The following is a 13,284-nucleotide window of genomic DNA, read 5'->3' as shown; positions in this document are numbered from 1 at the left end:
TGAGAGAGAGAGAGAGACAGCCAGTGAGACAGGGAACACAAGCAGGGGGAGTGGGAGAGGAAGAAGCAGGCTCCCAGCAGAGGAGCCGGACGTGGGGCTCGATCCCAGAACGCCGGGATCACGCCCTGAGCCGAAGGCAGACACTTAACGACTGCGCCACCCAGGTGCCCCTAAAATAGCTCTTTTAACAAGTAAAACAAAATTCTGGGGCGCCTGGGTGGCTCAGCTGGTTAAGCATCTGCCTTCCGCTCAGGTCATGATCCCAGGGTCCTGGGATCGAGTCCCACATCGGGCTCCCTGCTCCTCGGGGAGCCTGCTTCTCCCTCTCTCTCTGCCTGCCACTCTGCCTACTTGTGCTGTCAAATAAATAAATAAAATATTTTTTTAAAAAAGTAAAATAAAATTCTCAAGAAAGCACCATACTATAGTATAATTACACTGATCTCTTTTAGTGGCACGTAAAATAATTGACCATTTCGCCGTTAGCGCAAACTTAGGATTTGATGATTTATGGTATGTTTGGAATGAGGTTTACTTACAGGTCCATTTTGGTTCATGTCGCTAGCTTTGGCACTAACCACCAACATGTCTGTAATAAACAGTGACTAACTACTGGTGTAATAGGACAGACGGAGTCAGGAAGCATACAGTAATTATCCACATTTCTGTTTACTATATGTATAAAGACATAACTTCAGGAACAATGGGAAAGTAATGCATGCAACTTTAATAAGAAATGAAATATAAATTATTAAATACTACCATTTAACTTTGTACACCAATACTTCAGTATTTGCACTCATTAAATAAAGCACATGTTAACTCAAAATGCTAAATAATTCTTAGTTTGTGACTAAACTCTCTAAAGAATAAAATGCTGGTAAAAACTCAAAAATTTTCAGTAAGGTATAGATGACCTTGTTTATTTAGTAATTATCACAGACATCAAAATGATCATGGGTAATAGTAATTTAAGCATTTACAGAATACCACTTAGGCCCAATATTGATGTATTAAATGAAAATATAGAAAAAAAAAATCAAAGAAACTGGTATTTATGGCACCAGGTTAAAGGCAGACTGAAAACCATCTTTGTCAAAGTCTTCACACTAGAACAAAGTTAAATGTACCTAAGTGAGACATGAAGCTATTCTTGGTAATAGTACAAACTTTGTCCTCCTATGGGTATTACTATTTTTAAGTTTCCTCCTCTATGCTAAACAACTGAAAGGAAAATTTAAGTATGCTACAACTCATGGATTACTTCGTACATGTATCATTCTATATACAAATGTACTAGTAACTACTATGTTAAGGCCATAAATCAAGCCTTAGAGAAACTTCACTTTTCTGTGTGTTACAAAGGTGAAGTCAGCCTACAGACACAGAATAGTTTAATAGGAATAAATATATTTTTTTCTCTTATCAAGTTTTCAATTTTTTTTTTTTAAATTGGAATAGGATTTGGGGACAGGGTTACTAAAAGCATCAGGATTCAACAAATTTACATTTTATCCAAAGAAAAAGATACTTAAAGAATGCAATGATGGCATATAATCTTACTCTTATAGAATAAATCTTCATATTAAAGTGATACTACAATGATACTGTAATGCTTTAGACCAAAATTCTAAGATACCTCAGTGACCACCAAGTTTCAAACAAAATGCAGTGATCAAAATATTTAACTGTCCTCTTATCAAGCTTTTACAAACATATTCAGTCTTCACTGTCTGAGGAAATCAGTTTTAGCTTCTTCATAGTCCTCCATCTGTCTTTCAACATGACGCCTGTTCGGTTGTTGAATTTATAATGTAATAGTATTTTAGACCAGTTTCCCTCTCCGTATTTCTTCACACCGGATCTCAGATTCTTGTCTTCTTCCCAAACCCATGCCTTTTGATAAAACACAGAACAGTTATTCACAGAAACAATTCTTTAAAGAACATACTATAAATCCAACTGTTTTTAATCAAAATAATATTACAGTTTCTTAAGGATGGAAGAATTTGCATATACATTTCTTAGATTTCTGTAAGAGCTAATATTTATAAGATTTCTCAGCGTCCTTACTATTACTGCTCATTTTACATAAGCACCATACGGCTCAGCTGCCCAAGACCAGATAGCTACAGAGTGACAGAGCTAACCCAATTCATCAGACTTTAAGCCTACACTGTCTCTTACAATGCTTTTCTACAACTGTTATCAAACTGGCATCCCCCCCTTTAAAGAAAGATTTATTTATTTTGAAGAGGAAGAGGAAGAGAGGGAGAGAGGGAGAGGGAGAGAGAGAGAAGGAGAAGCTTGTGCAGAGGGGCAGGGGGAGAGAAGAACACTCCCAACTGAGCGGGGAGCCCAACCCAGACTTGGTCCCACAACCCTGAGGTCACGACCTGAGCCAAAACCAAGAGCCAGACGCTCAACCGACTGAGTCACCCAGGTGCCCCCAGATTGGTACTTCTTAATCCCACGTTATCTCTAGACAGAACTTATGAATATTTAATACGTCATTAGTGAACTCAGTGAAAACCCAGGTGTACTTAGGCAAAGTATACACAGCCATAAACCTCCAATCTTCCCTAAAACAAATTCTTTAAAACACAACTAAAAAAGACTAACACAAAACATATTATTTTGGAGAAAATGGCCAAAAATTTAAAAAAATCAAACTAGTACCATATGCAGAAAAAAATTATTGATAGTTGGCATTTGCTATAGGTGACCAACTAACCTATCCCTTTTGCTGACATGCTGAAGGAGCAAATGACAATTTGAGTAATTATTAACTGTGTCTAGACTATGATTAATTTCCCCAGCTGAATTTCGTATTTTTATAAAAAATTCATTCATCATCAAGTCATGAAAAGATAGTGTATGACTTTGCTTACAAGAGGTATCTAGAATAGTCAAACTCACAGAACAAAGTAAAATAATGGCTGCGAGGGGATGGGAAGAAGGAAGAATGGGAAATTGTTTATTTGGTACAGAGTGTTAGTTTTGCAATATGAAAAAGTTGTAAAGACTGGTTGCATAAATAAACAATGTGAATGTACTTAATGCCACTGAACCATAAACTTAAAAACGATTAAGATGATAAATTCTGTTATGCATGTTTTACTATAAAGATACAAAGTTAAAAAATGAGCAAAGGACTTGATAGACATTTCTCCAAAGAAAATACGCAAATGGCCAAAAGTACATGAAAAGATGCTCAACATCACTAATCATTAGGGAAATGCAAATCAAAACCACAAAATACCACCTCATACCCACTAGCACATCTATCTTCAAAAAAACCCAAAACAAAACAAAAAACAAAAACAAAATACCACAGAAAATACTGAGTGTTGGTGAGGATGTGGGGAAATCAGAATTCTTATGCACTGTGGCAAGGAATGAAAAACTGTGTGACCGCTGTGGAAAACAGAATGGTGGCTCCTCAAAAAAATTAAGTAAGATTACCATGTGGTCTGGTCATTCTACTTGTGGCATATATCCAAAAGAGCTGGAAGCAGGGACCTGGGCAAAAGTTGGAAGCAACCCAAGTTATCCACTGATGGACAGATGGATAAATAAAATGTGGTATATAAATACAGTGAGATATCATTTAGCCTTAAAAAGTAAGGAAATTCTGACACATTCTATAACATGGATGAAACTTTGAGGACATTATGCTAAGTGAAATAAGTCAAACACAAAAGGACATATATTGTAGGATTCCACTTGTACGAGAGGTACCTAAAACAGTCCAACTCGGAGACAGAAAGTAGGATGGTGGTTACCAGAGGCACGGGAGAGGGCCAAATGCGGAGTCAGTGTTTACCGGATATAGTTTTTGTTTTGGAAGTTGAAGAGTTCTGTGGATAGACAGTGGTAATGATAGCACAATGATATGAATGTGCTTAATGCCAATGAACTATATACACTTTAATATAGTTAAGATGGTAAATTTTGTTATGTGTATTTTACTTTCATTAAAAAATTCTAACTCAGCTGCCTGATGCACTAAGAAAAAGTACTCAAGGTGGCTTCAAGAAGACAAAGCTGAGATGAAAACTCTCGTGGATGGCTCAATGCCATGAAACTGGCAGTGACTCTAACCCTTGTAGAATTTTGTCTAAAGTGCCATGTCTTGGCAACCATGCTGTCTAGAAGCGTATGGTGCACGTGGCTAATTGATCTCTAGACAAAGAGAACACCCTCCTGGGGCGGTCTACAGTGACCAACCCTGCCCACTTCTCTCATCAGTCACCTCACCTACAAGCTTCAATTCACTGTTTGTCCCTGATGCAAAATCAAAAGAGATGTAAATTTTCCGTGTGTGGGTGAGGAGTTTAAAAAAGAGAGAGATGGACATACCAACTGGAAGTACTTCAGCAGGGGGTTATTAATCGTTAGGGTCACACAGATCTTTGAGAATGCAATAAAGCTATCCATTTCACAGACAAGTGAAAATAAAATTTTACGTAACATTTCAGGAGCCACTCAGACTAACGTTAAAGTATCGCTTTTACAGTCCCCAAGAATTTCTGTTGTGTCAGAAGTTGCTACAGTTTTGTTCAATTTTAAAAAGCAGTCCTTGGTTTATGCAAATTTCATATATATGACACAGTTCTCTTGTTCAAATATGAATTAATTACTTTGAATAGACTGCACAGATGATATCTGATACAATACAAAAAAGCTCATCTATCTCAAGAAATAAATAATATTCTCTGCCTGAATCCTGTTTAGGTCCCTGGGTACACGTTTAAGCAGTGTTTTGCAGTGCATCCCATACAGCAAAGACTACCAAATCCGGCCTCAGGCTGTTTGCGCTGCCCGGAAGCTAACAACAATGGTTTTTACATTTTAAAAACCTGCTTTTAAAGAAGAAAAAAAAATGTGATAGAAACTATATATGGCCTACAAAGCCTATTAAAATATTCCCTACCTGGCCCTTGACGGAATAAGTTTGCCAACCTCTGACCTAGAAGTTAGTTATAATTTTGTCAAGTGAAGGTTAACTGAAAACCACAGTTTTCAACATTTAGTATTTAATTTTCTTCTTCTATTGAAAAATAGCAACTTTAATTTGATGTATTGTTATTCTGTGATTATGTCTTCTTTTGTTGGACCTGAATGTTTTAAATCTTAATTTCATCTATGATTTAAAGGCAAGAGCCTTGAAAAACATCATATGCAACAAGATCATATAGCAAATAATAATATAATCTTTAAAAGTTTAAAGAGGGGGCGCCTGGGTGGCACAGCGGTTAAGCGTCTGCCTTCGGCTCAGGGCGTGATCCCGGCGTTCTGGGTTCGAGCCCCACATCAGGCTCCTCTGCTATGAGCCTGCTTCTCCCTCTCCCACTCCCCCTGCTTGTGCTCCCTCTCTCGCTGGCTGTCTCTCTGTCAAATAAATAAATAAAATCTTAAAAACAAAAAAAAAAAGAACCAAAATGTTAACACAAAATAAGATAAAATCTGTCACTCATCTGAAAAAAGTCCCACTCAAAAAGCCAACAGGAGAAAGTGAAAAATAAAATGAGATACTTGTGACAGCCACAGAATTCTTTTTTGGCATAGTAAACACTGATAGACAATATCACCTGTATTCTGCTCTTTAAATTATATAGTTGATTACCCACATTTTGTTTTGAATTAAAAAAAAAAACCCCACAAAAAACAGAGAAACTTTTTTTTAATATACATCTGTAAATAACACCTACAATGCCATTCAGAATTGTTACCAGAAGAACTACAGGGAAAGATCAATTAAAACACGAGGCAGAGACTTCTAGTTTTGGGACCAACATATAAAAAGCTTAGAAATATCATTCCAGTCCTCACAAGAAGAAAAAAACTAAACCAACTGAAAGTCAACAACTCTTTGTAGATCCATCAGAGAACTAAAGTCAATAGGCAAACCGCTGCCATAAAAGCTAGAAAAACAGAAAGGCAGATACAGAGAATCACAGCTCATCAGGAACAGAAGCTCACAGCTAGAGCCAGTACTGATAGGAACACTGAACTATGTTGGATGAACTGATGGAGGCTGACTGTGGACAAGCTTGAGTTAAAAAACTCCAGGTGCCCAATTTTAGTGTGGCCCACAACTCCAACTCATTTCCACCTAACTCCAGCCCTCTCTAGCCTTCCATGTCAGGAGGGAAATACCCAACTGCAGCCCCTTTTAGACTTCCTTCCTCACTGAAGAGGGGGAAATAAAAGCTGAGAAGCACATATAAAGGTCTTGGTCCAGGACACAAACTCACTAACAGAATTAGAAAATCACACAAAACCACAGAATACTTCTCTCCTCCTTCATCTTACCATATTATTTGGGCTCCTGTAAATCAACTGCCTTAGCTGAAAGAGCTGCCTCAGATCCTTACTAAGGAGTCTAGGGAAAACCAGAAACAGCAAGAGAGACAAAAATAAGGAAATTTTAGCCTCTCACATCTATGGCTATAGCAAATAGTAAATAAAGCCTAACTCCTAGCTAGACAAACATGAAACCTTACACCGAAGGTCAGTTTACCTCTCTTCTTTTACATCATGTCCAGCTATCAGCAAAAAATTGGTAAGGTACACTAAAAGGCAAAAAAACACAATCTGAAGGGACAAAGCAGCATCAGGCTCAGCTATGACAGAGATTTTGGAATTACCAAAGTGGGAATTTAACTATGATTTAATGTCAAGGGCTCTAATGGAAGAAGTGGACAACATGTAAAAACAGATAGGTAAATGCAAGCAGAGAAATGTAAACCTTAAGTATCAAAAGGAAATGTTAGAAATCAATACACAGTAACAGAAATGTAGAATGCCTCTGATGGGCACATCAGCAGACTAAACATGAATGAAGAATCAGTGAGCTTGAAACAAAAAATAGAAACTTCCCAAACTGAAAAGCAGTGAGAGAGAAATGGGAAAAAAAAAAAAAATAGAGAGAGAGGAAAGAACAGCCAAGTACTGTGGGAAAATTTTGAAAGATGTGACCTATAGATAATGGGACATCAGAAAGAGAAGGAACAGAAGAACTGAAGTAATAATGGCTGAGAATTTTCCAAAATTAATGACAGACACCAAAACAGACGCAAGAGTCCCCAAGAACACAAAGTAGGACAATGCCAAAATATCTACACTTTCACACATTATACTCAAAGTGCAAAAATTCAAAGACAGAAAATATGTATGACTTTTGGCTGCATATAGTGGCATGTGGTTGGCATTTCCCCATTCTCCTTTGGGAATTCACTCAACAGTATCAAGGAAAGAAATAAAATCCTAAACTCTTAAATTCAAAGACCCTATGACCTGAATCATAATACAGGTGGAAAGGGTACATTATTGGTGGAAATTGACAAAAGATATGCAAAGAAGTAGGGCAGAGCCACTCTGCCTATAGATCTCAGAAAGCCTGTGAGGTGCAATTTTCCAGAGTAAAGAAAACATCGCCTGAGTTGCACACCCTGAATCCCTGGTCTGCCAACAGCAGGAGCCTCCCTCAACCTGCAGTTGCTCTAAATAATAAAGGCGGTGGTGCTAAATAAGGAATCACATGGATAAGCAATATTTGCAGGAAGCAAATCTGAAGTAGGAACTGCTTGCTATGTTCACTTGAGACACAAGAGATATTCCTAGTAGCCTGGAATTTGACCCTAGCCCCAGTGTCTCAACATGAACTATTTACAAGCAGCTATTTGAGAAAAAACAAAATTTCATCTTAAATAAAGGAGAATAAGAAAAAAGTACAGGGTCACTTTCAACTTCTAGCTGTGACAGAAAAGGACTAGATTTATTTACTTGCTATAAACAACTAGAAAACCAGATAAAACACAGGAAATAATGGCACAGGACTATAATCACTGAGTGCAGAAATGAAGTGAGTCCTAAAATTGACCTATCTTAACTTTCTGAACAGAAAATTCCCTTGGGGCGCCTGGGTGGCACAGCGGTTGAACGTCTGCCTTCGGCTCAGGGCGTGATCCCGGCGTTATGGGATCGAGCCCCACATCAGGCTCCTCCGCTCTGAGCCTGCTTCTTCCTCTCCCACTCCCCCTGCTTGTGTTCCCTCTCTCGCTGGCTGTCTCTATCTCTGTCAAATAAATAAAAATCTTAAAAAAAAAAAAAAGAAAAATTCCCTATCAAATGGTTCCTTCTTTTTTTAAAGCACAGAAGGACCTTATTTAAATTGGATTCGTATAAGGAAGATATGAAGATGAAAGCTTATAATGTGCACTTAAGTCCCACTTTACATTGATAAATAGACCTTATGATAGTATCACAATAATTCTAAACAAATGTAATTATCTATACCCAACTTAAATAACTTAAGGTTATTTTAAAAATACAGGTGTAATATTTTTTTTGGAACTTAGAACACGTAGATTGGCCAATTAATCTAACATGGCAAAATCAAAGATGGTGAAGTGGAAACATTTTACATTCAAGATCTTTTAGGGTTGAGCAGGAATAATGTCAAATAATCACAATTAACATCCATTAAGTCTTATTTAAATATAATAAATACCTGTTTTTTCCTAGATCCATGTTTTTTAGAAGTTACTGGCTGATTGTTCAAAATATGTCTTCTCTTTTCAGTGGCTTGCCTCCTGAGTCTTTTCATTCTTCCACCTAAAAGTAGAAATAATCATCAAAAACTGCTTCACATTAAAAAGGGGGATATTTTTAATAAAATCTTAAAAAAAAAAAGGGGGGGGTGCCTGGGTGGCTCAGCGGTTAAACGTCTGCCTTCGGCTCAGGGCATGATCCCGGCATTATGGGATCGAGCCCCACATCAGGCTCCTCTGCTATGAGCCTGCTTCTTCCTCTCCCACTCCCCCTGCTTGTGTTCCCTCTCTCGCTGGCTGTCTCTATCTCTGTCGAATAAATAAATAAAATCTTAAAAAAAAAAAGGGGGGGGGATATTTTTAAAGGTTATCATGAAATTCCTATCTAGTATTTAGCTATTTTAAATAAAAAGAACTCTATCTGCTTAATTTTTTCCCCTTTGAATCTGGAAGCAGCATAGTGCAATGCAAAGCAGTTTCTAAAAATCATAGCGGGTATTGAATGTTGATTCTTTTATGTCTTTAAACAAGTTTCTCACCTCCCAGAACCTGTCCTTTTTCATCATCTGTTAAGAAAAGGAATATTTACCTTATTGTTGAAATTTTCTTAAGATAATGTTTAAGGAATATTTTAGCTAGTGTAAGAACTATAGCCCTTCCCTCATTCCTTCTTTCTTATTCAGTCAGTTTAGTGAGACAGGAATGTATATGTAACTGAAAAGAGAACTGTTGACTACTGAAGAAAATTGTTTATATAAAAAACCTTAAAGAATCTACAAATAGAATTAAAAAGAGTTTAGATGGTTGGATAGAAGATCAATAAACAAAGCTCAACAGTATTTGTTCATTAGCAATAGTTTAAATAATTAAAACAAAAGATAATATTTACAATACTATCAAAAAAACATAATATTATTAGGGATAAATCTAGCAGTGATCAAGATCTACATGTAGTAAATTGTAAAGCTTTACTACATATGTGTGTGTGTATATATACACTACACATTATAAGAAAATATATATGACCACCTAAATAGAGTAATATACTTCTGTTCATGCATAGGAAGACATAACATAATTAATATAAAGTCTGCAATTAATACTAATCTATAACAACTGTGTCCGTTCTTTCCAAAAGTATCTATTGTTATAATGCCATTTCAAATGAAAATTTCAACAGGGCTTTTTGTAGAACTTAACATTATTCTAAAATTATATGTGTTATGAGAAGTAGTCCACCACTGGCCCCGAGCATCCCTGCAGTTTTTGCTGAACGTACAAGGCTTGTTTCCTGATACTAAACAGTTTTGTATCAAATAGGCACCTAAGTAGGTCAAAGGAACCATAGTCTGACCACCAGGTAACTACCCTCTCCTGGGAGGGAACGAGCTGGTTTGCTATCTTACTCAAAAAGAGGTAGGCCCCTAAAGAAAGGGGGGTAATCAGAAGGGGGAATGAAACATGAGAGACTATGGACTATGAGAAACAAACTGAGGGCTTCAGAGGGGAGGGGGTGGGGGAATGGGATAGACCGGTGATGGGTAGTAAGGAGGGCACGTATTGCATGGTGCACTGGGTGTTATACTCAACTAATGAATCATTGAACTTTACATCGGACACCGGGGATGTACTGTATGGTGACTAACATAATAAAAAATCATTCAAAAAGAGGTAGGCCCTTGGCACCAAGTTTCTCAGTTACAGTACAACCTATCTGCCTGCACAACACCTATCTGGGGCCATTGCACTGTCTATGGTACTTGGAAGAAAGAAACTAGCACAATTATGCTGATGCCATGCTATTGTTGTGCTGTAATAAACTGTTTTGCTCTGATTCATTAAGTCGTATTGCCTACTTTTGGCACCTATGGAGTTGTAGCAGGTTTACTGCTTGCAATCCTCTATGAAGTTGGGTTTTTTCCCTGACAACATGGAAGACCAAAACACCAGGAATAGTCAAGATATTCCTGAAGAACAGTAAGATGAAGGGAATTTCCCTATCACATACTGACTTATTATGAAAGTACAGTAATCGGGACAATATGGGATTGTTGCAGGAATATGTGCTGGTCAGGCTCCAGTCAAGAAAATGGAAACCAACCAGTTATGAACAGAGATTTTCATATTGCAAATTGTTTAAACAGATGCTAAAGGACAAAAAAAGCAAAAAGGAAATTAAAAAATTAGCAGAGATTAATAATTAACAGAGAAATTCGCAATTACAGTTAGAGGTTTCAATATTCTCTCTCAGTAATTTGGTGGAAAGAGTAGGCAAAAATAAGCAAGCATACACAAAATCTGAAAAGCACTATGAATCAACTTGACCTGATATTTTACAACAGAATTCACGTTCTTCTCAAGTACATATCAACACTTACCAAGATAGACCAAATCTTAAATTAAAAGAAGAATCCTACAAAGTATATTCTCAGTCCCAAACAGAATTAAATTGGAAAGCAATAATAGAAAGATATGTGGAATACCCTTAAATATTTGGAAATTAAACAGAGTTTCTAAATAGCCCAGAAGTCAAAGAAAAAGTCTTAAGGGAAATGAAAAAATATTTTGAACTAAATGAAAAAACAACATCTCAAAATCTGTGGGATGAAACTAAAGCAGTAATTAAAGGGGAGTTTATAGCATTAAATGCATGTATTAAAAAAGATCTGGGAATCTATGAGTAAAAGCAACTCATATAGAAAGGGGGGAGAAAGGCTGACCTCAGACTTGTCCACAGCAGCACTCATAAAGTCAAAAAATGGATCTGTATCTGCAAAGTTGTAAGAAAAGTATCTCCGAAGAATATTATATTTAGCCAAATTTCCCTTTAAGCAAAAAACAGTACACACTGAAGGTACAGCATAGTTCCCTATGTCAGTAGTATTGTACTAATGTTGTATGGGGACAGATGGTAGCTACCCTTGGGGTAAGCACGGCATAATATATAGAGTTGTCCAATTACTACGTAATACACACGAAACTAATGCAACATTGTGTGTCAACTATACAATTAAAAAAAGATAGAAAGAAAGAAAGAAAGAAAGAAAAAAACATCTTCCACTTCAGTGATGATAGGAGCATCTATCTGTCAGGGGTTGCCACTTGAAGAGTCTGCCTGGAACGGAAGCCATCACAGAGGAAAGTAGAGCTGAGAAACACAGAGGAAGCAGGTCTGATGAAAATCCTTGAGTAGCTGGATCCAGTCACACTTGAAGCTAACGGACCTCTGAACTTATTGAGTATGAGGCAGTAAATTCCTTTTCTCACCCCAAAAAGAAAAAAGAAGAGCCGACCCTCTCAGTGATGTAAAAATTTAGAAATCATAGTATCTATAATCCCGTCTTTTAAAAAAACCTAGCCAAACAAGAGGTAAGGAATGGGGACATGATGGTCAAAGGGCTGGTAATCAGCAATGAATCAGTTTAAATAGATTAAACTACTTTGGGAATTATGGCTAGAAAAGACAATTCTACAAACCTTTATCATATAAAATAAAACTAAGAAAAATTGGGAATTGGTGGGACAGGTTTTTCAGGGTTTTTTTTTTATTTTTTGTTTTGCTAATATCCTTTTTAGATAAAGTCATTCAACAGTCTAAAATTTAAATTTATGATTTCAGAGGCAACCTGATCCAACCTCTTGAAGCATTTCATATTCCATATCCTTCACTTTGGAGGAATCATATAGATTACTGATACACTTCTTATGAAACAGCATTTACATGAAGTTCAAAATGTAAATGTGTTTTAAAGTAACATGTAATCTAATCACATTTTTCTAAATTTTTATTTGACTAAATTTCCACTGACAGAGTCTAGCCCAGCAATTAAAAGCATGGGCTCTGCAGTCTGAATGTCTAAGTTTGCCTGGCTGGCTCAGTTGGCAGAACATGAACCTCTCGATCTTGGGGTCATGAGTTCAAGACCCACACTGGGCATAGAGCTTACTTCAAAAAGGTCAAATTTTTTTTTTTAATTTGGCTATTTTTTTTTTGAGAGTTAGAGAAAGAGTACACATAAACAGGGGGAGCAGCAGACAGGGAGAAGCAGGCTCCCCACTGAGCAGGGAGCCCGATATGGGGCTCAATCCCAGGATCCTAAGATCATGACCTAAGCCGGAGACTGAGCCACCCAGGCGCCCCAAGAAGGTTAATTTCAAATTTTAGTTTGTTAACTATTTCTCTGACCAAGTATATTTTACTCAATATCTTTTTGTAGTGGCTTCCCCATGTATAAAATGGGGATGATTAAAAAAAAAAAAACACTTATAAGACTGTTGAGGATTAAATGAGTTTACATATCATTTCACCGAATGCTGGTAAGTTTTTTCTGCGCAGAAAGAATTTAAGTGATTTTCTTTCTTTCAAGTTTTCTGAATCACTTGATTTTTTAAAAGTACATGGCAATTTTACAAGTCTGAAAAAAACTGTTTAGCATTAACAAAACTAATATCCTCTAATTATGAAGAGAGGATACTGCATACCTTTTAAGCAAACTGGAAGTAAAAAAAGAAAAAAGTATGTACGTATTAGTAACATCTACCAACATGTCAAAAAATGTTACTAAAACTCCCAAGATCTAGGCTCAATATCCATAGTCACTGTCAAACCAGTCAGCAATGAGGTTACAGTTCTCAGAGTTTAACTGCTAATCAACTATTTACAATCTAAAAAAAAACATGCTTCCACTTCTTTGAATTTTGTATTATGATATTAGAAGTCCAGAAT

The 13,284-nt window shown here is 36.8% G+C and overlaps 1 protein-coding gene across 2 annotated transcripts in view; it reads right to left on the bottom strand.

The window, feature by feature from the left end:
- Positions 1 to 650: 650 nt before the first annotated feature.
- The window catches only part of TERF1 (telomeric repeat binding factor 1), a 35,193-nt gene continuing 22,559 nt past the window's right edge, over positions 651 to 13,284 (bottom strand). For both annotated transcript variants that reach the window (XM_026495897.4, XM_057307942.1), the window contains exons 8-9: positions 8,519 to 8,622; positions 651 to 1,896 (exon numbers count right to left, since the gene is read on the bottom strand). In XM_026495897.4, the coding sequence (XP_026351682.1) occupies positions 1,720 to 1,896; positions 8,519 to 8,622 (281 nt within the window). In that variant the 3' untranslated portion in view covers positions 651 to 1,719. The remainder of the gene's footprint in view (positions 1,897 to 8,518; positions 8,623 to 13,284) is intronic.

The sequence above is a fragment of the Ursus arctos genome, unplaced genomic scaffold (assembly GCF_023065955.2).
Source record: "Ursus arctos isolate Adak ecotype North America unplaced genomic scaffold, UrsArc2.0 scaffold_6, whole genome shotgun sequence".
Classification (NCBI taxonomy): Eukaryota; Metazoa; Chordata; class Mammalia; order Carnivora; family Ursidae; genus Ursus; species Ursus arctos.
This window is presented reverse-complemented; position numbering and strand designations above follow the sequence as displayed.